We start from the raw sequence: 26,216 nt of genomic DNA on the forward strand, positions 1-26,216 counted from the left end.
TCCTGGGTTTGGAGGCCCACCATGGTCGCCAGACTCTTACTGCAACTGGGATCCTGCTAGAAGTCCCTTTAGTGTCTTTAGGACAGATGTTCAAAAGAAGTGAATGGGCCCTTATCCAACTGGGGGCACACACCGCGCTGAGACTAGATGATGCAAGCACAGCGTCCGTCCGGCGTAGCTTACAGTCTCATTCCCCAGGTCACGCTCCACACTGGGCTTCCGGTCCCTGACTTCTACTCCAGCAGAGCTTCCATAGCCTAAGGGTATGCTGCGGAGGCACTAGCTGTCCGAGAGGGACAGCGTGGAGCCACCAGCCTCGGCAGACGCACAGTTGGTAGAAGACTGAGGAGAGGAGCTGGTCCTCCGCCATCTTCGCCCTACAGCGCCTCCCTTTCCCATCAGCCTGTCCGCATCACTTCACCTGCGCTCCTTCCTCATCCAGACGTCCTAACCCACAGAGGACCTCAGCTGCCCACCATTCCCCTTTGTTTCACATGTTGCTTTTCTTTAATTTAATTTAGGGTTTTGGTTTTGTTTTGTTTGTAGACTGAGTTCATTTTGTTTTGTTTTGTTTCTGATCATGTTTTGCTGACTTACCTAACTGGCACTGCCAAGAGAAAATTCTCCTAGAAAAAAATTTTAAGCTTTAGGTCTCACAAAGATGTTGTAGGAGAGAAGATAGGAAAGAGGTCGAATTTAGAATGTTCTTGCCCTGTTTCTTGTCAGGCAACGTCAGCTCTTCATGGCTCCTTCTCGGGAGGTAGACAGAAGTCACACTCTACCCAGAAGCACAAATATATCAGCTAAACGAGTTCACAGCAGGGTGAGGACTTTCAGGAGGCTCTAGACATTGGGCAGGCCAGGGGACTCGATGATCTGATTCATCTTAGCTAATACAAGATTTTAATTAAGAAGGCTATGGACAAGGCACTGTTCGAGACACTAGAATTCTGTGTTCCAGACACTGGGGAAGGATAAGGGAAAAGGTGACAACGCCACCTTCCTGGAACTTATATTCTAGAGGGGAACTTAGCAAACAATAACTTCAAGTTGTTCTAAGTACAAAAAGGAAACAGTCAAGAGTCCAAGAAGGTGTCATTGACAAATCCTTAGCTTGATGCTGAGCCCATGCACTCCAGGCTATCACACAGACATGTACCAACCCAATGCTTCTTCTACCACACTCTTTTAAGTATGGTCCTTGCTGCCACTCATCACAGAGCCCTTCTTTGGCAGAAATGATATCAGCATTGTTACTCATTAATGCTGCAGTCATAACAAGCCTTAAAAAAAGAATGTTAAAAACAAAATGACCAGAGAGCACAGGGCCCAGTCACGGCACTGGGGCTCCTAAGTTGCAGACCACAACATGTACATTCTCAGGACAAACACACTGTCTCGATGTATACTCTCTGTGCCTGTCACAAATGAGAATCCATCCACTCACAGCCTGACTTTCTAAGGAAACTCAAATCAGGTTTGGAAAAGCGTGAGCGTGGCTGTCGTTCCTGGGACTGAGTGCAGAATAGTCATGCTACTATCCATGTTACTGCTCCTAGCAGGGTAGACATGTACCCTTCAGATGCTTTCGTTTGACACGAAGTTACAGAGAACATAGGACCTGGAAAACAAATGTCTGAGGAGTTGCCTACATATTTTCCACTGAGCCAAGAAACCCACTAGAACAAGGGTAGGACGACAGAGGAGGGATGGGAGAGCTGACATTGCTTTGGCAAAAAGTAATCTATGTAAATAGCTCATTCTTTACTCTTGTGCTTCTAGACCATCTGTCGTTACAATGTTTTTCTAGTTAGAACCTAATTTATTGAATGGGTGCTATCCTGTCTGTGTCTGTCTCGGGTTCTCGTGGCTCCAGGACACTGTTGCAGGACAACACTAGTTTGATCTTTGATTTATGCTCTAATGAGACTCGATGGCTGGGCCGCTAGTTACTATCTTTATTAAATCCACCCCGCTGGTTAGAGTTCTAGTGACTTGTAACAAATAGTTTACACTAACTACAATATAGATGCATACAGCTACTGTACTAGAAAAATAAAAATAAAAAAACTGTCGTTCCTGGTATGCAAATAAAGGGTTTTTATGAGAGAAAACTGTCTCCAGAGAAGTTCTTTCTGAGTTTGCACATGTTTTGCAACGCTTTGGCACATGCCTCCACACACTGAGATTTTACTTTAATAAGCTGCTTCTCAAGTGGCCACAAACTGTGCTGCAGAATATCAGTGTTCCCCACTCCTGTAATGTTTTAAGATAGCTAAATAACACGACTGTTTTCATGTAATGGAAACACTACTGGTCAGCTTTCATTTCTATTCCGCCCTTTTCAGTGGACCATCTTTGCTTCTTATTAAAAGGGAAGCAGGGAACTGGAGTGATTTCTCAGGCAGTAAAGCACTGGCTGGACCTGAGTTCAGCTTCTAGAAGCCAAGTGACTCCTCTGTAATCCCTGCACAGGGGAGATGGAGACAGGAGGTGCCCTGGGGCTTGCTGGCCACCTGGTTTAGCTGGTTTGCAAGTTCTAAGACAATAAAAGACCCCGAACTCTAATTAATTAATTAATTAAAGCAGGTGGTTAGCACCTAAGAAAAAATTCCTGAAAGTGTTCTCTGGCCTCCACACTGGTGTGTACACATGTACATATGCACCTGAACACACATGTGTACACACACACACACACACACACACACACACAGATTATGTAATATTATGTAAAAGTCACTGATCTGAGCTGCAATGTCTCAGGGTAGCATGAGACACACTGCCACCAGCTGCCCTCTGGTTGGTTTCTGTCTGGTCTTTTTCTTGCTTCCTAATGGGGCACTTTTATTTGTCCCCTCCATTCCTGCCAGGCTTTCTTCTCCTCGCTACTTAATGAAGCCCATTAGCTACTTTTTATTCTTGTCTGGTGCTAAGGTTAATGACTTTCTGTTCCTGGTGTTTTCTCCCAGGAATGATGACATGACTTACCAGCAGTCACCCTATTTTCTGGAAATGGTGTCCTTTCACCCATATACTTAACTTGAAGAAGTAGAGGGGCTTGCTATTGTATCCAGAGTTCTGATTAGAATATACAGGACTAGCCGGGCGGTGGGCTTTAATCCCAGCACTCGGGAGGCAGAGTCAGGTGGATCTCTGTGAGTTCGAGGCCGGGCTGGGCCAACAGCCTCCAAAACAATACAGAGAAAAAAAAAAAAAGAATATACAGGACTATGGTAATTAAACAAATAAGTTCTCAGATCACACCACCTTACAATCTTTATGGACACACTAGAGATCACTGTGTGCATTGCAGCTACTTCTACCAAGTCACAAATCTTTCAATGTATTGTCCTTAACTGAGACCACCTAGATTTTTCATGTCTCTGAAGAACCAGAGACAAACATAGAATTTGGGATGCTGGGTGTGAATGAACAATAGGACCACCCAACAAAGCAACAGTCCAGCTCTTTTATTCAAGACCTCTCCACCCTGCCAGTGCTAAGTACAATCAAGGCTACTTGAACAGAAGGACTGTAATACGTTGAGACTGTGGGACTGGCGATCTGTGGCAGCTACGAGGTGACGAATGGGCGTTTGGAGCAGGTAAAATACTGAGAGGGATATCCTGAACAAAGGAATGACTCATGGGGAGGATGGGTCACTATGGCCCAGGATTTTAGCACACTATTCAGAGGACATTTATTTCATTCTCTTGATTTTTTAAGATAGAGTTTCACTATGTAGCCCTTGGTGGCCTGAAACTCACTCTGTAGACCAGGCTGACTTTGAACTCACAAAGGTCTTCTCGCCTCTGCTTCTAGAGTGTTGGATTTACAGACATGTACAACCATGCCTGGACCAGACAATCTTAAACTTAGAAATTGTTTGTTTCCGGGAGCTTCTATTTGATATTTTCAGACTGTGGTTGGTCTTGAGCGACTAAAGCCATAGATGACAAAACTGTGAATGACAAGCAGGGGGTGGACTTGTTTGCACAGCGAATGAGACACACAGGGAGGAGAAGCATCAGGAATGCTCTGAGTGGTAAGATGAAAGACATGTCAAACATAAGAATGAATTCTTAAGTAGCCTCCACTCTCTGCCCCTCGGATGACTTAAGAGCAGGGAAGCCCACTGGCAGAATGCAGCAGCCCAGAACCCAATGAGTGTCTGGGTTCTGGATCATACTATGTGGGCTGTGTGTGCCTGAGCACTTACCCCAGCATCCGCATCCCTCAAGTGGAGGTGAGCACACAATTGTTCTGAGGGTTTAATCAAATGATGTTATCTACAACAGTCAAGAGAGTGCCGGGCTATTCTGTAGCAAACTGAAACATCCTAGAGGAGGAGGATGTTCATGAGATTCAAGTAAACAAAGCTGGTAAGCCTAAGAATGGCGAGACAAAGATTCCCAAAGCCAGTCTGAAACTATCCATGACTATATAGACAGTAAGCAGTTGCTGGGGAGTGAAAACTCTCACTGGCCAGGTTTCTTGCAACTCTGAAGTCTGCCTGGTGCTCCTGGGATGCAATTTTCCTGAGTCAGCACTCACTCTTGGCTTTTCAGTGATTCATCCCTGCTCCTATAAGAAACCCCAATCAACTCACTGCATCACTAGACTAGACTTGTTGGAATTGTTTCTTTGGTGCCTTATATGGGATGGATAGATGTATGCTTCAAAGCTCTTAATGACTAGCCAGATCTCAATTGGGTGTCAATAGTGACTCTTACCTTCACATTCTGACAAAACACGGACCCAATGGAGTTTTTACAACAGTCATCAGAAGAGTATAATGAACCCAACTATATAAAAGCATTAATTGGAATTTTCATGTATTTTGAACAAGGAACCACAAAGAAGGAGATAAAAATTATTTCAAATGGTGAAAAATATTATACAGAAATTGCCCAGCTAGGATGGGGGAGATGGCTCAACAGATAGGGTCTTGCCACCAAGCCTGATGTCCCTAGGACCCACCAGTGGAGGGAGAGAGCCAGTTCCCACTAATTGTTCTCTGACGTCAATACTGGTACCATAATGTGCTCACTTACATGTGTGCACTCTTTAAATACATAAACAGTTAAGGGTTAAAAATTTTAGAACCTGGTTAGTTAGAAAGCAAAACCATATTCTTCATTCTTTACCATAGAACATTCAAGATAATAGCATGTCAAATATAAAATATTGAAAACTTTACTCAGGTGGTAGTGATGCACGCCTTTAGTCCCAGTACTTGAGAGGCAGAGGCAGTTGGAGTTCTACGAGTTCAAGACCAGCCTGGTCTACAAAGAGCTTCAGGACAGCAAGGACTACATAGAGAGACCCTGTCTCAAAAAAGAAAAGAAAACTGTAACAAACAGGAAGAGAATCCAAATGTCTATAGGATCTTTCTCAAGGAAGCTTAAACTTCTGTCAAACATTTTATTCCACAGATGTCTTGATTTTCTAAATGTTCTATCCAATTTTTCTCTGATTTACATGTTAAGCCCTCTTTTGATATTCCTGTCCACAGATCATCGTCTTCCGTTTTCTTCTCTAATTCTTTAATTAACCACAGATTCATTGAATTTGCTGATGTGTTGTTATGCCAGCACGTTAACAAACTGAACACAGGATGTGGTGCTGTCTATGAACTGCTGTGCTTTGAACTGAGTAGTTAATGAGTGTGTAACCAGCAGCTGGGCAGCAGTCAAGGATAAGTCACCCCCACTGTGGTGCAGCCTCAGGGGTCTCCCAGCACATTGTCCTAGATGTCTCTGAGCAGCGCAGCTGTTGATGTGAAGAAGGACGTGGCCTTATGGGCTGAGGATGGGGGTAGGTGAAGGTTAATTATGGCTTCTCAAGAGGCTGGCTTCAGGGTTAGCATTTGGCAGATACAGTAGGTTTTGTAGAATATGCAAGCTTAATCTAGGCATAGCAGAAAGATATAAAACATCTTCATCTGAACTAAATCAGCCCTCAGCCCTTCTGAAGGTGAGCTGAACTCCATGCCACAGTCAAATTCCACATCAAGACTTTAACTCAGACCAAGAATGAAAATGCAGCTGGGTGTGGTAGTATCCACATTAATCCCAGCACTCAGGAGGCAGAGGCCAGTGGATCTCTGAGTTCGAGTCCAGCCTGGTCTACAGACTGAGATCCAGGACAGCCAGGGCTACACAGAGAAACCCTGTCTGTAAACAAAGAATGACAAGGCAGTGGGTATTCACCTTAGACACATATGCTTTCTGGCAAGCTAACTGTCCATCATTGCACCTCAGAGGACACTTCCCCTGATGTTCAGAGTATTGAAGCATCCACCCAGTAAGTCTTGAGGATGGAATCCCAACGAATCAGATGAAGCACTGAGGACATGCCCTGGGGGCATCAAGGTGACAAACCAGGGGCCCATGGGAAACAGCATGATATAGGAGACAGGAGTGCGTGTGAGCGTGTGTGCACACGTGCACACGCGTGTGCACACACACACACACACACACACACACACGGTCTCCACACCACCAATTTAATGGTTCTGAGATGCAATGTGGTCTGAGAGTCTGTGGTTCCACAGTTTCCTCGGTTGGTCTTAGTAGCACAAAACATTAAAAGGCCCCTGGGAGGGGCCTGAGTGAGCACTTGGAGGCAGATGCAGCTGTTATCACCTGTGCTTTTACAAAAATAGCAGAGTAGGAAGGTATCATTCCATCAGTCTGTCACTTCTGCTGTGTCATTTGTACTGATAGCTAATGACTTAAATACTTCCTAAATACCATTCATGAAACTGGAAAGATAGCTTGCTGCATAAGCATGAAAAGATGAATTTGAATCTCCACCATCAAATAAAAAACTAAGTGTGTGGCGTGCACCTGGAACCCCAGTGGTGGGGATAGGAGACAGAGTCGGGCAGGTTCAGAGAGAGGTTGTCTCAAAACATAGGTTGGAGAGCAACAGAGGAAGATGCCCCTCCATACATGCAGCATACACACACGCACACTTCATCATGATGCAACATAAAAAGGAAAGACACAGTGTATATGCCCAGAACAAGCAAGTGGTCACTGCTGGAAAAATATCTTGAACTAACCCACCAGTTTTCTTTTTCAATTGTGCAACTAGGCATTTAAATGGTAATCGCTTAGAATAACTTAGGATAACTAATGAGGATTCAACACTGGCAAATACAAAAACTGCTATTATGCAGCAATTCTAAATAACACCTGCTTCTTCTTTCCAGTCACTTAGTCAAGCCACCTAGCTTCTTTTGTTATTTAATTCCTTCCCTTCAAAAGCCTGCATATCTGAATCAAAATGTCTTAGTGGGTTTTCTGCTGCTATAACAAAATGCTGAAGGCTGGGTACTTACATATTTTAAAAAGTTAGTTTGTTCAGGTTAGGAGGCTTAATGCCCCAAATTAGGCAGTCCCGTGTTCTTGTGAAGTTCGGCTCCGTGCCTGTCTGATGTCATAGAAAGGGCTCGTGCAAAACGGCTGTCCTGTGGCAAGAAAGGAAGCAAGAGGGGTTCAGAGGCCAGGCTTGTCTTTACACAGGAACTCACACTTCCAGGAACTAACCTGGGCCTAAGAGAACTAATCCTTTCCGAGGGTAGTGTCCCTAATAACCCAGCTGCCACCCACTGGCCCCACCTTCTAAAGGACCCTCGACTTTACCACCACTACACTGAGAACCAAGATTCCCAGTACATGAGCCAGGACACATTCAAACCACACCCAGATTACAACACCAAACTATATTTTCCCACACAAGAGATTTTTTTAAAAACTCATTAAGATATATCGTATCTAGCCACTACAATCCGAAAAGAAATAAATGCATGTGTGCAATAAAAAAAATGCACCAACGTGTTCATGGCAACTCTGCTAATAATCACAGTAGATGTTTCTTTGTTGTTGTTGTGATAAAAGGCAACTTAAGGGGGCAATGGTTGGTTTTATCTCACAGTCCCAGGGAAACCACAGCCATAGGAATTGAGATAAATGATCACATGACAGCCACAGGCAAGAGAAAACTGCAGTGAATTAATGTTATCAGACTTGGGGGGGCACAAGTTGTGCCCCAACTCACGTGTGGCCGCCGGTCCTCAATAAGCCAATTAAAAGAGCCTAATTAAGAGTGGAAAGTGGAATAAAGGAGATTCATCCAACATGCCCACACTGGGGAGAGGAACAAGAGAGCATTGAACCCCTCAAGTCTGGTGTCTGTCAGGGTCTGGAAATGAGACCAAAGTTCAAGTAGAGAGTAAGGATATGCCCATCCAAGCAGCCCCAATCAGAGTGTGGGCCACCCACCACTAACCCACTGATGGCTGGGTTTCCAACTCAGCTGGTCTGACGAGCTATGTGAAACCATTTCCCATCTGGCTGGTGCCTTTTACTTCTCCCAACCTGAGATCACTGGAGGAAATTCCCATTTCTTTGGATGGGTGGGGCGCAGGGTGGGCGTGGGGGATCCCTTATTTCCATCATCTAACAGTGGATTGAGAAACAGTGTCTCTCCACAACAGCTTCGTTTCTGCCAGGCTGGTTAGGTCATGCATTCTGGTGCTCAGCAAGCCCTCTCCACTTTATACACCCGGAATTCCCTGTGCAGGGAATGGTCCTGCTCACAGTAAAGATGGGTTTCCCCACATGGTAAACTTGGTCAAGACAATCTCTTTACAGACATTTCCAGAGGCTAATCTTAATCTAGACCAGTGATTTTCAACCTTCCTAATGCTTTAACCCTTTAATATAGTTCCTCATGATGTGGTGACCCCCCATGACGGGAATAAAGGGTAGTAGGTCCCTAGTCCCGCGCTGGATGATAGATGGATGGGCGGATGGGAAACAGAGACCTGTAGACGAGACTTCTGGTGAAAGTTTTATTGAGGGGGCAGTAGGAAAATCAGAGAAGGAAAGAGAAAAGAAGAGACAGAGACAGGACAGAAGAGAAGGGGGGGGGGCAGAAAAAGTCCTGGCTGCCCTCCAGAGGAATATGGGGGGAAGAGAGCGAAAGTGGGTTAAAGATCCAGGGTACATGCACCTGACATGCGCAGGTGGGTGAGAGGCAGCGCCAGGTTTGCCTGGATTACAACACCCTGCTCATGACATTATTTTGTTGCTACTTCATAACTGTAGTTTTGCTGCTGTTGTGAACTGTCACGTAAATGTCTGATGTGCAAGTTATCTGATACGTTCCCAAAGGGGCTGCAATCCGCAGGTTGAGAACCACTGCTCTAGACAATCCCACAGGTGTGCCCAGAAACCTGCTTCTTTGGCATCAAATTGACACTTAAAACTAGCCATCACCCACTCAGATGTCTAACAACAGTGTGGTGGCCTGAATAAAAACGGCCCATATAGGGAGTGGCACTCTCAGGAGGTGTGGTCTTGTTGGAGGAGGTGTGGTCTTGTTGGAGGAGGTGTGGTCTTGTTGGAGGAGGTGTGGTCTTGTTGGAGGAGGTGTGGTCTTGTTGGAGGAGGTGTGGTCTTGTTCACTTTGGCTCATAGTTCACTTTCTGCCCTGCCTTTCCGGTTGTAGAATTCTCAGTTCCTTCTCCAGCACCATGTCTGCCTACGCACTGTCTGCTTTCCTGCCGTGACAATAATGACCTAAACCCCTGAACTGTAATCCAGCCGTGATTAAATGTCTCCCTTTGTAACAGATGCTGTGGTCATGGTGTCTCTTCACTTCAACAGAACACTGACTAAGACAGATAGTAAAACTACCACATTAATGTGCTGGAAAGCTATACAATAGAAACCAAAGCATATGAATTTGACAGGAAAACAAAACTTGCACACGTAATACTTGAAGATGTTAAGTCAGATGAACAGAGATGTACTATGGATTCCATTTATACAAAGATAAAAACGGGCTTAAGAAGTCATTTACACTATTTGGCAGCTTGTGCCTGTGATCCTGGCATTCAGAGGCAGAAGCAGCATGTTTGCCATGAGTTAGAGCCAGAATGGTGTAGAAGACCCTGTTTTTGAAAAAATCATTTGCAGAACTGGAGATCTGTGGAAGATACAGTGACTAGGATGGGACAATAATTAGGAGTTAACAAGTTATTCACCTATAAATACTGTGACACACACTTCAGACTCAACATCTGTCCACAAAGGTGCTTTGCTGATATGAATTTCATCCCAAGATAGGGTTTTCAAAGAATTATGAATCAAGGGAAGTATCAGTTATTTCGATCCATCTATTAACCGGAACTCCAAGAACTGAAATGATAACATACGTGATACTTAACACATGTCTGATGTTTTATGTACTGAATATATGGAATGCATATTTATTAAATCCCCATGAGTGTAAAGCTGAGGGCATCCCAATAAATACAGCACAAATGTCACCGCTTCTGACAAACTTACAGGACTGGCTTACAGTATCCTGCATTTCCAGGAGTCTCCAGAAGGTGTCCCCCATAAGCTCCCACTCCGCCGCTATGCCCAGATCCTGATTCCCCACCCCACCCCAGTTTGTGGGGCTCTTCTCTAAGCCCTCTCGAAGGTGTGGTACAAAAGGCCGACTCCCGTGTTCCCGCGACAGAAGGTAAAACAGCGCTTGTAGGATCCGAGCATCTGTTGTAAAACCCCGTGAGAAAGGTCTCTCGGTGTTTGTGGGCCGCCCGCCACATCCCTGGGGCACACTGCCTCCTAGGCAGCAGAGCCAGGGAACAAAATCAAGAAACTGCCACAATCCCCTGACAACTAAAACCCATTCCTGGGCAGGCTAATCATCAGACTCCTGCCCTGTGGGTGAGTTCTCACCCGAGAAGCTTCTGAACCCTCTACAGCCACCCACAGCTCTTAAAGTCAGCAAAGGGTGGGACCCTGGAACTCCTCTCCCCTGATCACACTGATGTCGCTCTGACCAGTCAGTTCCCAAATGAGTCTGGACAGGATAGACACCTGTGTTAGACACCAGCAGAGCCCTCCACCCCACTCCCCGCCCCCTTACTCTATTACACTAATCCTGTCGGCCAAAATGGGTAACTGGGAGGTCCAAGACATCAATTTTGAGCATTTCTTATATTTTTGGTTGTGAGCCTAGCCTTTAAAGACTGAGCCATCTCTCCAGCCAAGCATTTCTGAAATCTAACACAACAATACCGAATTCCTATTTTTATTTATTTATTTATCTATTTATTTAATTTTCCCCCAATGCTCTGCATTAGAATAAACTGTTTTTGTTAGATTTCAGTAATATTTGTATCTAAAATTTTGAAAGTCACAAACTGCTATCTACTTAATGCTGTGGGTAGAGTGATTAAAAATAGTAAAGCTTTCTTTGTCATCTTCTGGCTATGGGTCATTTTCTCTAGGTGTTCGAGGGCATGAATAGCCAGAACAAAGAAAGCGAGCTATGATTTAAATTACAGCCACATCCTGCTGAAGCCCGGTGTGCATGTGGTGTGTTCAAAGGACAAAGTCCTCCACCTGCTGGTCTCAGGCCACCTCTGCAGCTCACACACACACACAAAGACTGGGTAACCATTTCATCAAAAATCTAAAACAACGTCTGGTGAAAATTCGGAGTTGAGGGCAGCCTGTTGTTTTTATCATAAGCTGGAAATGTGGTTAGTTACAGCATCCTTCAAGAGGTGGGGAGGTAAAAAAAATATCAGTTTTCTTCTAAAGCAGATCCAAGGCACTGTTTCCTTCCTGTAACCAGCCTTCAGGTCTAGACTACTCATAGTATTCATCTGGTTGTTTGTTTGTATTAGCATTTTGGGGGGTCTAACTTATATTTGCATGGGAATGTGGAGCTTCAGTTTCAAAGCTCTTGATAGACACACAAGGAAGCCCTGTGCTTCTGCAGGGGACCAGCCTCCAGACTCTGGACCTCAAGCCTTGAAAATATTGAATGAAAACTATTTTCTATCTGGATTTTTTAAAAATAGCTTTTAAACTAAGAAAGATCACCCTCCCATGGCTAAGCACTTTACTGCTAAGACTTTAAAGATAAGTAAATAGAGGAATTAAAATATTTGGCATTTATGAACTTGAGGGTTTTTTTAGGCCTTTAGATTTGCTTCCCCCACAGAAGAAACCCCTACACACCAGCATGGGTTAGGCAGGAGTCTCTCTCTGCTTCTTGTTTTTAGTTGCTGTTGTTTTATTTATTACCTTGTGGTGCTGTGGGAGACCCTAAGGGCTTGCACACGCCAGGCACGTGCTCTATCACCGAGCTATGTCCCTAGCTCCGGGAGTCTCCTGGACTCCATCAGCTGAGAGCACAGATCCAGCCAAGATGTGGCTTCTGGGGACGCTTTGCTTTCACAAAGGTCCCTAGACAAGGGAACAGGAAGGTCAGCCCTGGAACGTGTTGCATCACAGCGGTCTGTGGAAACCCCGTGCTTACCACACGTTTCACTCCCTTCCCTGGTCAGGGTTTTTTCATGTCTGTTGGTACAATTCTTCCAGAAGCAATCTTCCCATCCATTCCCCTCACATGACTAAGTGAAGGTTTGGGGCATTCATTTGTTTTTTTGTTTTGTTTTGTTTTGTTTTTCTGAAGCCCAAATCTTGTTGCACTCATAGGTAAGCAGATGGCAAAGCGAAACCATGCCTGTAATTCAGCCATGTATGACATGCAGTGAGATTTTATGTATATAATCTCACTGCATATATATACAAATACATATACATACATACACATATAATATATATAAATATATACACACATATACATACATATATATATATATACACATATATACACACACATATGCCATCCAGTAAGGGAAAACTACTGCAGACCCTTAGCAAGGTTCCCTAGAGCCAAGTACTCAAGGCTAAAAGGAGTAGCTGGGAGGCCTCAGAGCTTTGTACCTTTCCCTTTGGGGACCCAAGAGATGGTCCCTGTAAACACATCTAAGATCAGATAAGGCCATCACACTTCCTGCCTGGGGACTTTTCCTGCTCAGGCTCTTCCCAGAATTCAGTGTTCAGTGTTTAGTCCCTGGATTCTCTGATATGCCCAGACTACTTAGTGATTATGCTTTAAGCAGGCCCCAGGCTCCTCACTCCAAAAAATGGTGACACAGCTATTCCCACCGCAGTCAGTGGTCACACAGATTAACTTGCATTTCCAACCTGGGAAGCTCATGCCTTTCTCACAGGCAGTAAACCCCTCCCCCCACCAACTCCCACCCTGCTAGCTCAAGGGAAGCAGAAAAAGCAAACTACTGGGAGTAAATGAATATTATTTCATGTTCCAAAGGGCAGGTTTACACCTCAGTAATGCCTTCAGCATTTCCTGGTACTTGGCCACCCTTCTCTTTTCCAAGCTAAGCTGTCTTGAGGAATGAGTAGACCAGAGCATTTCCTGATTTTGCATCTTTTGACATTGGAACCCCGATTCTCTGGGGTCACCAGCTGTTGTAAAAACCATCGATGATTTGAAGGACAGGTTGTACATCCCTCCAGCTTTTCTGGGACTTCCACTGGACCACACCTAAAAAGCTTGGCCACTGTCCTAGCAAGCTAATCAAATATGACAGGAAATGAAAGTGCCAGGAAGTGGTCTTCCTCCAAGACAAGCAGATGCACAAGCAGAGTTTAACAGCTACTGGTCACAGTCCCGGCCAATCGAAGAGAAAGTGATTCAGGCAGCCACCTGTGTGTCTGCAAGACATTTGATAGTCTAACAAACCTAGACTCTCAGTCATGATCCTAAATGTTTAAAACAGCAGGGTCTGAGTAGGAGCTTGGGCTGTCAGAGTCACACACTAAATACATGGATTAAAATAGTTCTAACTCCTGCTCGTCGAGCACAAAGCGCAGCTCTGCCATGACATTGGCCTTCTCTACCAGCCCTGTGACCTGCTTGTGGGGCCACGAGAGCCATTTCCCTGGGCTCCAATCAAAGGCAGGCCAAAAGGTCATTCAAGGGCACAGAGCAGTCGGAGTGAACACAGGGCATGAGTTAGCTGAGGTGCAGTCAGAGTTCTGGCTTCCTTAAGTCCCAAAGGGGCTTGAGGCCGGAATCTATGCTCAGGGATGTGAGATCTCTGCAATGGATGCGTGACATGATCTTGAGCAAACCTGAGAACTGCTCAGCGTCAGTCCCCTCATTCCTGACCCACCGCAGTGCCGAAAGCACCCTGGAAAAGGGACCACAGGAGCTAGGTGTGGTGGCTCAGGCCTGTAATCTGAGGGAGGCTGAGGCAGGAGGTCTTTACAGGTTTCAGGCCAGCATCAGCTGCGCTGTGAGACACTTTCTAAGAGAATCAGACCCAGGGCCTACCCAGAGTCCTTGTAAAAATTTGAGTTGTAGTTTTGGTGGCTCTGAATATGGCATATAACCCTGCTTTGAGCTGTGGTAGGCTTCAAGTTATCTTTGTTTATCTTGTATCTTTCTGGGGCGAGTCTCCCAGTCACTTGCTACAGCAAGTAGAACCACCCCAGTTGAAAGCCTTGCCCTCTCTGTAGTGTTTGCACAGAGGCCGCGTCCCAGGCTGCACACCAGTGGCTGAGCACATTCCAAGCACTCCTCTGACAGCTGACTAGCCTCAGAACTGCCCTGTGACCTGGGGGGAGTCTTCCTGGGACCGGGTAGTCTGGGACAAGCTCACCACCTCTTCCCTCCCTTCTCATTCATGGGATCACACTTGGGTCTGACCACACTCACTTGGACAGCCTGGTTCCCTCCTGGCATGCTCTCCCACAGACATTTGCCCTATGAAGAGCCGTGCAGGTCTAATGATGTCCCTAGTCTCAGAAGACCTGAGCCAACACAGGCTCCCATGATTCCCTTCTGACAGTGGACAACTTGTGCTTGGAGGTCTGGACAGGCTGTTCAGCCGCTCACAGAGGCCTTTTCATTATGGCAGTGGGAGAAGCGGGCATAATACAGGTCTTTGTCGGTCCTGTGAGCTTGTGGGCAACTTAAAGCTGCTGCCGTTTTAGGAGTCATGGTTTCTGCCCGGGGAAGGTCTAAAGGTGAGTTCTTTAAAAAGATTAATCTTGCTCCTGTAAGTTAACTCTCACAGTTGTTGGCTCCTAGCCTAGGACACAAGGAATAGATGTTGGATTTGGAAAGGAACTGGAACCCATGTTAGTTCTTTCTTCTTTCTGTTTTTTTGTTTTTGTTTTTGTTTTTTTGTTTTTTTGTTTTTTTTTTTTTGAGACAGGGTCTCTCTGTATTGTTTTGGAGGCTGTCCTGCAACTCTTTCTGTAGACCAGGCTGGTCTCGAACTCACAGAGATCCTCCTGCCTCTGCCTCCCAAGTGCTCCCAGCCCACCTTGGTTCTTAAACATCACATATCAGCACCACATTCCCTGCCCCCTTTTCTTTTCTTATCTTTTTTTTATTCACGTACCAACCTAGATGTTTTTTGTAGACACAAATTTACTTGAACTTTGTTTGGTGTTTGTTTGTTGTTTTTGAAAACAGGCTCTCTCAGTAGCCTAGAACCATCAAGTACACCAGGGATCGAGGTCAGCTCTGACGTTGTGCGCACACTCTGCACTGCCGGGCTTTCCTGTGTTCTGGGCTCCATGTCAGGTCCTCACGCTTGCATGGCAAGCACTGTTGCAGACACACCCACTTTCACATGGCTGGTGGCAGGGTCCCTCCTCACACCCAGAGCTGGGAACAAAAGACCTTGGCCCACTTCCCCATCAGCCTGGGAGCAGGCAGCAGTAAGCAGAGAAAACATGTTTACTAAAAACAATCTGGTGTCTTTAAGAAATGCCCCCCCATAAGGGCTGGGGAACACCCTGACTTTGATCTCTCCAATGGCTAGCTGCCTCTTCCTGACACCCCCCACCCTCCCACCCCCGCCACCCCCCAACCCCCCACCCCCCACCCCCACTCTGGTGTCAGGGGCATATATAACCAGCCCGGGGGAAAAATAAAGCGAAGCTTTTCTTGGGAAGCTTTCTTGAGCCTTTTGGGGGCTTCTTGAAGCTTTCTTTGCACCACCGACTGGTCTCTGTGCCGTCAATCCCGACACCCTCCGCACATTCTCGGACACAGGCTGCGCGAGCAGGCGCGGCACTGGAATGTTATGAGGTCTAATTTTTCCCATGTAAAAGAGATGTTCAAGCAGGGGATGGGGCTCACTGACTAGATACCAAATCAAAGAAATAGCATAGCCAATGTCATCTTTGATCCCTCCTAGAACCCTGACTCTTGGGTAAACCGGAGTTGGGACACACCCACACAAAGACATCCTGAGCAAAATTAGACCGTTGCTTGTGCCTTTGGAATCTTCCAGCTGTGGACAGTTTAGATATGGTCATGACAGCAGGGCAGTCGTGGTGGTGGCCGCATTACACCCACAGTCAGGAAGCAGAGAGGTGAGCACCGGCACTCTGTCAGCTTTTCCTTTGTCCTGTTTCACCATCCCAGGGTCCTTACACATGGGGTGATGCCAACCACACTCAAAGCAGCTCTCCCTTCCATCTGGGAAAACACCATCACATACCCAGAGGCGGGTCTGGGTATTCAGTTATTCCAAATCCAGTCAAGTTCACAATGAAGATTCGTTATCACAGCACTCAAAGATGTCAACCTGCCTTTTAAAAAGCTGTTTGTTCGGCTTTGCATTCTGCCAAAGGACCTTGTCATTCAGGCTTCCCTCAAACGTCACCATGAGGCTCTTAATTTTAAGTAGAGCACTCTGACAGAGAGCCACACTACTCTTAGCCCAGGCTATCTCTGTCCTCATCCAAAGCCAGCCTCTCCCTGTCCACAGCCATGCTTTCCTTGAAGCCACTGCATAAAGCCATTCAGTTTCACCTGTCCCAAAGGCTGGGAGCTGGACGGGGGGGGGGGAGGGGGTCTGAAGGTGCAGCCAGACCCTTGAGAACAGAACTTGCGTTTTTAGGGTAAGGGCTGATTTGGCCTGAATCAAGCAACTGCACTCCTATTTGTGCATCTACTCATAATAATTAGCTTTGATGAGGGGGAGGAGGGGGAGGAGAAAGAGAGGTGGGGAAGGGAGAAGAGAGAAAGGAGGGAGGAAGGGAGAAGGGGAAGGAAAAGACAGACAGACGTACAGGCAGACAGACGTACAGACTTCTGACATGGACCCTCTAGGTGGCTCGGCAGGTAAAGGCACCTGCTGTCGAGCCTAGACCCGTATGTGATCAATCCCAGGAACCCACATGATCACATGATAGAAGGACAGACCAACCTTTGCAAGCAGTTCTAACCTCTACATACCTGTGTGCACACAGGAAGACTCATGTGCTCATGCACACATACAATGCATACTTTTTGAAAAAAATCTGACATGTTTACCTTTCCAAAGTTTGAAACATATATAGACCACCACCACATCCGGATGGGGTGCAACGATCACACACCAGCAGCTTGACTCCATGAGTAACGTCTTCTTGTGGCACACAGACACATATAGACACATAGACTCTCTCTCTCTCTCTCTCTCTCTCTCTCTCTCTCTCTCTCTCTCTCTCTCTCTCTCTCTCTCTCTCTCTCTCTCTCTCTCTCACACACACACACACACACACACACACACACATACACACACTTCTTGTCTCCTTTGGTTAAAGTGTACTGTAAACAAAAGGTCTCAAGTCGAACTCCCGTTCCCCACTGAGCCTGAAGCTTCTACTCAACAGAGACTTTTAAACCTAGACACCAACTGTGACCAGCTGCTGTGGGCTAGTCCCAGACTGGGTCTAGGAGTCAATAAAACTTCAATCCTGCGTCCTCAGAAAATGAATAAAAAACAGCCCGGCCTCCCTAAGGATCCAGGATGGGTAGCCAGATCCGGCAACCTGGGTTAAATCACACTGACCCTACAGCGTTGCCCCAGGAACCTACAGTGGAGCCTTCTCCAGCTAAGAAATGGCAATGGCTTTGCTGGGTGGGACCTTGGGCCGAGGCCTCCTACCCCGCCAGCACACAGGTCGGAGACACCGCGCGCTACGTGACAGCTAAGTTCCTGGATCTGCGGGGAGGCGGTGCCCACAGCCGCGGCGCTGCCCCGGGGGCTCCCACACCGCCCCTCCCCCGGTACTCTGGGTGCCGAGCGAGGGGCGGTGCCGCGCCGAGGGGTGGATCCGTAGCTGCCCCGAGCCTCAAAAAAGCCTCACTGGAGACAGGGCCGGACCAGTCCTGCAGCCCGGCGTCCCGTTCTGTTGTCCCGCCGCCCGCAACCATGGCGAAGCCCCTGACCGACCAAGAGAAGCGACGGCAGATCAGCATTCGCGGCATCGTGGGCGTGGAGAACGTGGCGGAGCTGAAGAAGGGCTTCAACCGGCACCTACACTTCACTCTGGTCAAGGACCGCAACGTCGCCACCCCCCCGCGACTACTTCTTCGCTCTGGCGCACACTGTGCGCGACCACCTGGTGGGGCGCTGGATCCGCACACAGCAGTACTACTACGACAAGTGTCCCAAGGTACCCGGCGGAGGGCATTTGTCCTCCCTCCACACCCTGTCCTCGTCCCAAAGTTTGGGCGGGCAGCTGGGCACAGGTCCCACCTCCCCCGCAGCGCTGCGCCAATGACACCACTGTGCAGTGCGATCCGGAGACCCCTGGTGGCAAGAGCCCAGGCCTCCTCGCCCGTGAACTTTGCAAACTTTATGGAGTGCCTACTTAGGACCTAACTAAGAGTGGCCGGGCGCCTCCTTTGCGACGTGCGGGACGCAGTTCCAGGCCCCTGACATTACGCCCGGGGCGGGGGGGGGGGGGGGGGGAGGGAGGACACAAAAGCCCCGCCTTAGAGCACGGAGCTCAGTGTTTAGGGAAGTGTAGAGTTCTAATAGTGACCCCGCCCAGGCCTCAGGGTTGCCCAACCTAGCAAACTGCAGCAGAGAGATGGGGGAGGTCCAGGCCCAGTCCGGTGAGGGGAGGTTACAGTTTTCTGAACTTTCTGATTCCTGCATGACGGGCCAGGCTCAGCCCGAGACTCACCTGCAGGTATCCCCGTGAAAACACTCTCCTCCCTCCCAGAGGCCTATCGCAGAGACCTGGAGGACGCCGCCTTTCGGGGACTGCTCTCCTTTCTGCCAAGGGCCAGAGTGTGGGATCTCTGGGGGTGGTGGACTTGTAAGAAGAGGGAGCAACACCATTATTATGACCAATCTAGGTAGAGAACAAAACTAGTGTGGAAGGTCAGGGAAGACCAGGTAGGGAAAAGGATTTTACACACAGTAGAGTGAGAGGCAGCAGCCTTACTGAGGACAGGGATGATTTGGGAGAGGAAGCTGGTTGTGGAGTAATGTTGGAAATGATGACAGCAGATCCTGGAGGCACGGGGAAATGCATGTATACGCTTACTAGGCGTTTTAAATATATAAAAACGCCGAGAAAAGTTATCTCCACTCTTTGTGCCTGAGGACTACAGGAATTTCCAAGACTGAGGAATAAACTCCCTTAGTAAGATACTGCAGTTGTAAAGATACTTTCAAAGGAACGTCACTCCTTCCCCCCAGGAGCCTAGGGGACTGCTACCCAAATAGAACAACTGTGAATGTGTGCCCTTTCAAATCTAAACCTGTGTAAAAAGCACTTTTAGTCTACATTCATCTGCTTATTGGTACAACATTCTTCACCTCACATTAAAATTTTTAAGGGCTAGTACAGGACTTGTTTGGGTTGGAGCCATATTTCAGAAATGAGTGCGCGCACGCGTACACACACACACACACACACACACACACACACACACACATGCTATAGCATTTAGCATCATAGCACAGAGAGCTTTCTCCTCCAGTGGTAATCTTTCTGATTCTGCAGCTACTTCCTCCCGTGTGAGCACAGAGCTCACCAGGCAGGGTTACGCTGCTGGACGGCAGTGAACATGTTGCATAACTCTTTTTAGAAGAGCTTGGAAACTCTTAAAAGTTCCATTCGTGTGGGTTCATAGTGTTTCCTCCATGATGGTCTGTGGAAGTAGGATGACTCCAGGGTTCAAAGAGTCCTTTCCCAGCCTCACTCCCACAAGTCTCCAAGTCCAGTTCTCTAGCCAAAGGTTTAAGCACACCAAAGCCTCTCCGATCTCTCGAACTCAGCACACAAAAACTCAGATCACATTTCTTGCAGTCCTGATCTGCCCTGATGTTTAATTCATTGGCCCCTGGTCACCATTATGACAGTCACTTCAGCATAAAGTTTGAACCGTCATTTATATTCCCCTTTCAAATGTCTGCAGGTCCCCTCCAAGCTTCCTCTCTCTTCCAGTCTGACTTTCTGCCTAGCTGAGAGGCCCTGCAGATCTGTGGAATGGGCTTCTCAGTGGTGACCTCACCTCCCAGGAGCAGTAAGCTAGCAACAGGAGACTGACCAGGTTTTGCAGACATACATCACTTGGTCAGGGAGCTGCCTCTGGGTAGTTTGATTCCATGGCTTTGAGCTAGCCTCTGAGTAGTTTAATTCCATAGTTTTGGGTTTAACTCTGGGTAGTTTAATTCCATAGTTTTGGGCCAGCCTCTGAGTAGTTTAATTCCATGGCTTTGGACTACAGTCCTGCATGCTTCAATGTTTTCAGCTGTTTTAGGCAACTTCAGTTACACCTGCATCTGTCAGCTCCCAAAGGCACTGCATTTGCAATCCCGTTGCAGTCTGGGCCTGTGTCCAGCTGAGCTGCCCAAAGCAGCACACCCTGACTCTGTTGAGGTTGACTCCAGCCCTGGCCAGTCCTTAAGTGCTTCCCTGCCATGTTCTGCTGGTGAGCCTGTCCTTCTGTCTTCTCTGCCATCACGCCCTGGCCCATCTTCCTCCTCCTCTCCTGCTCCGCCATTTCCCACCTCTGCTCACCTCCCCTGGAAGTTCCCTCCCAGCACCAGTCCCAGGGACCACTCCTGCCTGCCCGCTGTCTCAGATTTGCTGCTGCCTGTTTCAGACGCCTGATAGTGTACACAGACAAGCACCAGTTCCTCTGCTTAGTGCTGGGGACAACTTGAACTATTTCTAAATATTGATAGTGTTAGGGCATTTTTATTCTTTCTTTTCAAAACTTTTGTAACTGGTTTTGTATACTGTTACAATATTAGGAGTGGTTTGTGCATGTAATTTACAATGTAAATGAAGATATTCAAATATTTTATCGTTAGGAATGTATAATAAATGTCCATAGGATTTAAGGGAGCAAAGGTCTATTTTTTCAAGGTCTTACATATTCTCAAATATAAAGTATATTTTCCCCTCAAAACATACCACTTGTCAGAAAAATGGGAAATGTAGCCGGGCGGTGGTGGCTTATGCATTTAATCCCAGCACTTGGGAGGTAGAGGCAGGCTGATCTCTGTGAGTTTAGGACAGACTGGGCTACAGAGTGAGTTGTAGGTCAGCCAGAACTGTTACACAGTAAAATCCTATCTCAAGATAAAAGAAAAGAAAAGAGAGAAAGAAAAAAGAAAAGTAGGAAATCTATAGTTTGTGTCCTTAAAAAGTCTGTCATCTATAAGGATACTTTGAGCAAGAGAACCAAAAATATCTTAAATATCCTTAAGGCGTTATTCATCCTAATGGATTTTAAGTCAGTGCTGCTTTGGCCTTAAAAGGAGGTCTAGAAACTTAGCCCAAATGCAGTAATTCCAGGAGTGTGACTTCACAACTGCAAGACTGGGGTAGGGGTGTATGTACAAATGAGATTTGTATGGACCACCTGAAACAGGAAATCGGACTTTGTTCCATCAGAGAGAGAATGAAGATACTCTTAGGAAGGCTGGAACGGGATAATGGTATCTGTGTCTTGATCTACTGTTTCCTGTGGCCTCATGCACAGAACCCCCAGCCTTGGGTAAGAGCAGAGCTCTGATACCTTGATGCATAAGTGTGCCCCAGAAAGATGTCTTTCTCTGGCATGCATAGGCATCTATCTGATAGGCTGGCAAGGACCCAGAATCATCCAAAGAAGCTGGACAAAGATGCTGTGCTCAGAACACCGTTGTTAGATATCCAGGGTACAATGCCAACAGTGCTTGTGAAGGTTCAGAATTCAATTGTTCCATAAAATGAAAGCGAGAGTGAACTTTCAAAGTTGATGTAATAGTGATTAGTTACATTAGCTCTATCACCAATATTATTATTATTATTATTCACTTATTGGGTTGCCCAAGTGCTTTTATTTTTGGTTCTTATCATCCTGTGGAAATGAGGAGCACCTAAAATGTGAACAGACTCTTACTGTTTTGTTCTGTGACCTTTGGAGAACAGGGTAACTGGTGCAGAGGACAGTGTGCCCTGAAAGAGTCCCGCAGTCACGCCATCATCCACTGCTTTAAATTAGCACACTGGGCTTGCATTTAAGGCTGTTGGGGCAGGCCTGAACTTTGTACCTTTCACTTCTGACTCTGCTCATATTTACCTGGCTTTTCCCATGCCAAAGGCAAATAGTTTCTAAGTCCATAGGGAAATTTACCATCTGATCAAAAACAAATGCTAACAAGCCTTGGGGAGTCTTCTTACTAGAAGAACTGCTATGTAGACTTTCTGGGGTAGGCTTCATTCCAAAGGTGATGAAGGAGGCATATTCTCTAGGCACAGAATGTGTGGGAGCTAGTCTGTGTGTTTCTTAGATGACAAGGCAGAACCAACCCACCTGACCCTTGGAGTGAAAGGTAATGATGGAAGGCAGTCTAACTTGTTTGTCTACAACATGTTTTATTCATGAAGTTCATGAATAAAGGGAAAATCAAAACATTGAATCTGATTAGTTAGATGTGCTTACTTTTCTTTCTTCCTGAGGATAAAAGATACTAAGTTATTTTGCCAAAAATAGTGTATAGCATGGTTTCCTCCTGCTGGTAGTAGGGGACACTGTCATGCATCCTGTTAGGTGACTGCAGGGGCTTCACTCAATCATGAGTTAAAGTAGCCCAAGACCGGATGGTTTTCCATTGGTGGCCTTACATGGATTTGCATTTTTATGTGTATTGACAAGCATGGTTGACCTCATAGAAGAATGATGCCTTTTCTTCTCTTTATTTCAGAGGGTTTATTACCTCTCTCTGGAATTTTACATGGGCCGAACATTACAGAACACCATGATCAACCTTGGCTTACAAAATGCCTGTGATGAGGCCATTTACCAGGTATGTTGTTTTCATGTTTCTCATATCTTCTTTCTCTACATCTCAAGTTCACTCACACACACACACACACACACACACACACACACACACACACACGCACACGTGTATTCACACGACAAGTTGCTTCTTCGGGTAGGGCTATCACAAACAATGAGAAATAAGCACAGCCTGGAGAACAGAGGCCTGGGTGTGCCCTGGGTGTGGTGGCGCATGCCTTTGATCCAGCACTGGGGAGGCAGGAGCAGGTGGATCCCTGAGTTCAAGGCCAGCCTGGTCTACAGGATGGAGGGAAAAAGAAGTTAGAGAATAGGGTGTCAGACATGAGGGTTTTATTTTCAATCAAAGTCTTGGGTAGTTTTTCTGGAACAAATCACATTTTAAAGATGGACCTTTTAAAGGCCTCCATTCTGAGGATGACAAACCTCTTCTGTATACCTTTTAAGAGATGATCAAAGTTGACAGTTATTCATGCATCAGACAACATTGAAAATGGTAAGCTTTTAAAAGTCTTCTGTCCTGTTTCTCTCTTGCCTAACGATATGGGAATCACACTTCCTCTTAAGGCGGTCCTAACTTGCTCATATGTGGTCACATCCAGCCCTTCCTACAGGTGTCTCTCCACCAAAAGTAAGTAGTCCTTCACCTTTCTGATGTGACGGGAAGGAGGAGTGCGTATTGACAAGACAAATCTAAAGGACATATGTGTCAGAATGCCCCTTTCCCCAGGGCTGGGAGAGCCCTTAGTGTGGCCTGCCACTTATCACTCGGGTCTAGCATCCTTCATGTTGGTTAGGTAGAGCACTTTCTGCCAAAGAACTGCTTCAGCTCCACTTCCCTCTCTACTTCCCCTAATACTAGCAAAAACAATTGCATCCCTTCCTTGGAGTAGTGTCTATGCACGACCTGCATCTGTGTGGTCAAAGTTTAGAGCTTCTTCTCGATTTTCCACTTTGCAGCTTTTCAGGACCCTGAGTGCTAGTTAGCATGGACCATTGGATGCATAAAGAATCCCCAGCCACTAGGGAGCAAATTCAGAAGCCGTCCTCATGAAAGGATGCAGAGCCATGTTTCAGTGCTCGTGAGATCTAATTATCAACACTTACATAGGGAAGTAATGGGGCAGCATGGTAGGGGTCCTAAAAAGTGGCTCAGAGAAAATGCGGGCGTCACTTTAGGCAGCTCCTTCTCACACATATGTTTTCAGTAGTGAAGTTAATTTCCCATGAAAAGCTATTGTAGCCAAGCCTGATGGCCTGACTTGAGGCCCCGAGAGCCACATGGTGGGAGACTAGAACACACTCTAAGGTTGTCATCTGTCCTATACAAGCACATGAGGGAATGAGAGGAGAGTTTTTTAAAACTATCGAAATAGGGGTGGGGTATGTGGCTTTCAGATAAGGACACAGCTGTTTCACAGCAGACTACCCTTTAGTCAGGCTGGGTAAAATTATCATCTAGCCCACAGGAAACAGGCCACTATGTTTATGAGAACATTTCCTCATAAGTGATCTACTGCTGCAGAACCCTGATGGAACCCCATGCTAGTAGCTTCAGGAGTATGATCCCCAACACTGTGGAGAAGGGAGCTAGCAACCGTCCCCAAGTGGGGACAGATGGCTGTCTCCACTGAGCCATCTCACTGACCTCATATTTTTCAAAGTAATAATAGCTAGCATATGACATATCTACCCAAGACTAATGCTATTTCATTGTTTATGCAATACCATTTGACTCACAGCCCTAAATTAAGTAGCTACTTTCATCCTCCACGTTACAAGGGAGATTTAGCAGCCTGCCTAAGGGCCAATATCAAGGAAGTGGCATGGTCCACAGTGGACATCTAGGATTCATGCTTCTCCATGTCTAACTGTTCCATCCAGAACAACTGGCACCAGCAGTTGCCAGTTTCTGCAGTTACTATGCAGTACCAGAACATGCCTCGAGCAAACCGACACCAGATCAGACACACAGATCACCCTGATGCCTGACCAGTGCTTTAGGCAATGGCTGTTGTCCCTGGAATGGCCTAAGTGTGTATTCATGTCCAATATTGGTCTCTTTTCTTTTCCAATATTGTTCTCCTTTATCCTCAGCTTGGATTGGACATGGAGGAGTTAGAAGAAATTGAAGAAGACGCTGGGCTCGGCAATGGTGGTCTTGGGAGGCTTGCTGGTAAGTGACAGCGGGAATGGGCTATAGTGTCTGGGGATCCATCCTTCTCAGAAGCCATACACAGCCATGCTTAGGAGAGCCAACTGGCTTCTTAGAAGGAGGAGGCAGCACGGCCCCTCTGTAGAGTTTGTTCTTGACTTTCCACTGTGGACTGACCATCTCCACAGAGAGGAGAGAACTTGAAGAAAAGAGGTATTGCTTAAAAGCCTTTGCAGACATTGCTTAAACCCCAGAGCTAACCAGATCCTTCCTGTTCATTTAGGGTTTCCAAAGTCACCCGTTTACTTCACTGCTGTTTGTTCACACAGCTGGTCAGGTCCCATAAATTCTAAGTCTTACCTTGCATGTTACAGTTTGCTGTTTTGTTTGGCTGGTGGGCAATGAAGTCATGATATACCTACCTCTTTCCATATGCATACCAACTGAGTTCTTTGCTTTACCTGAGCAATGGATTTTCAGCCAATGGAGAAGAAAAGATTTAAAATACAATACTAGCTCTACTTGCTGAGACAAAATACCCAGCAGTTTAAGGAAGTGGGGGGGTTGAGTTTTGCTCAGAGTTCCAAGGCATGGTGGGAAAGCCATGGTGACAGGCTCCTGAGGCAGCTAGCTGGTCACATGCATCTGCATCGGGAAGCAGAGGGAAGTAAACGTTCATGCTGGCCAGCTTTCTCCTATTTATACAGTTCAGGGCCCCAGACCCCAGAATGGTGCCCCACCCCCTCGACCCCCAAGGCTGCCACTGCCACATTCAGGGTGGGTTTCCCCACCTCATTTAATGCAAATAATCCCACACAGGCATACCCATAGATTCGTCTAGATCCTGGTTGACCTGATATTAAACATCACACCCTGTAACCAAGCATTTCCACTCCTCAGGAGAGTGCTCCAGAGCAAATGCCAAATGCAGCATGTGTACAAGGGGGCAGGTGAAACACCAGGAAGGCGCTGTTACAGGGCTGCTTCTAGAACTGCATTCAAAGCAGCCTGCCCACATACGGTGGTGCCATCTATAGTAAAAAGATAA

The 26,216-nt window shown here is 46.6% G+C and overlaps 2 protein-coding genes and 1 long non-coding RNA gene across 16 annotated transcripts in view; 2 read left to right on the plus strand and 1 right to left on the minus strand.

Annotated features, from left to right (window-relative positions):
- Trim9 (tripartite motif containing 9) overlaps positions 1-2,114 on the plus strand; it is a 104,194-nt gene extending 102,080 nt beyond the window's left edge. For 6 of the 10 annotated variants that reach the window (XM_013115384.2, XM_013115386.2, XM_005072786.3 and 3 more), the window contains one exon: positions 199-2,114. In XM_013115384.2, coding sequence (XP_012970838.1) covers positions 199-261 — 63 coding nt within the window. In that variant the 3' untranslated portion in view covers positions 262-2,114. Of the gene's footprint in view, positions 1-178 lie in introns of all 10 variants that reach the window. The other 4 variants (XM_021228812.2, XM_021228814.2, XM_021228815.2 and 1 more) reach the window with 1 other exon arrangement.
- Positions 1-18,278, minus strand: part of LOC106021370 — a 45,501-nt gene extending 27,223 nt beyond the window's left edge. For 4 of the 5 annotated variants that reach the window (XR_005876298.1, XR_005876297.1, XR_005876296.1 and 1 more), the window contains exons 1-2: positions 18,152-18,278; positions 7,349-7,477 (exon numbers count right to left, since the gene is read on the minus strand). This is a non-coding gene — a long non-coding RNA (uncharacterized LOC106021370). Of the gene's footprint in view, positions 1-7,348; positions 7,478-10,060; positions 10,215-18,151 lie in introns of all 5 variants that reach the window. The other variant, XR_005876295.1, reaches the window with a different exon arrangement.
- Positions 18,013-26,216, plus strand: part of Pygl (glycogen phosphorylase L) — a 33,947-nt gene continuing 25,743 nt past the window's right edge. The window contains 4 exon segments of the mRNA XM_040742984.1: positions 18,013-18,274; positions 18,276-18,374; positions 22,916-23,017; positions 25,111-25,189. Coding sequence (XP_040598918.1) covers positions 18,131-18,274; positions 18,276-18,374; positions 22,916-23,017; positions 25,111-25,189 — 424 coding nt within the window. The 5' untranslated portion in view covers positions 18,013-18,130.

The sequence above is a fragment of the Mesocricetus auratus genome, unplaced genomic scaffold (assembly GCF_017639785.1).
Source record: "Mesocricetus auratus isolate SY011 unplaced genomic scaffold, BCM_Maur_2.0 Super-Scaffold_15014, whole genome shotgun sequence".
NCBI classification, from domain to species: Eukaryota; Metazoa; Chordata; class Mammalia; order Rodentia; family Cricetidae; genus Mesocricetus; species Mesocricetus auratus.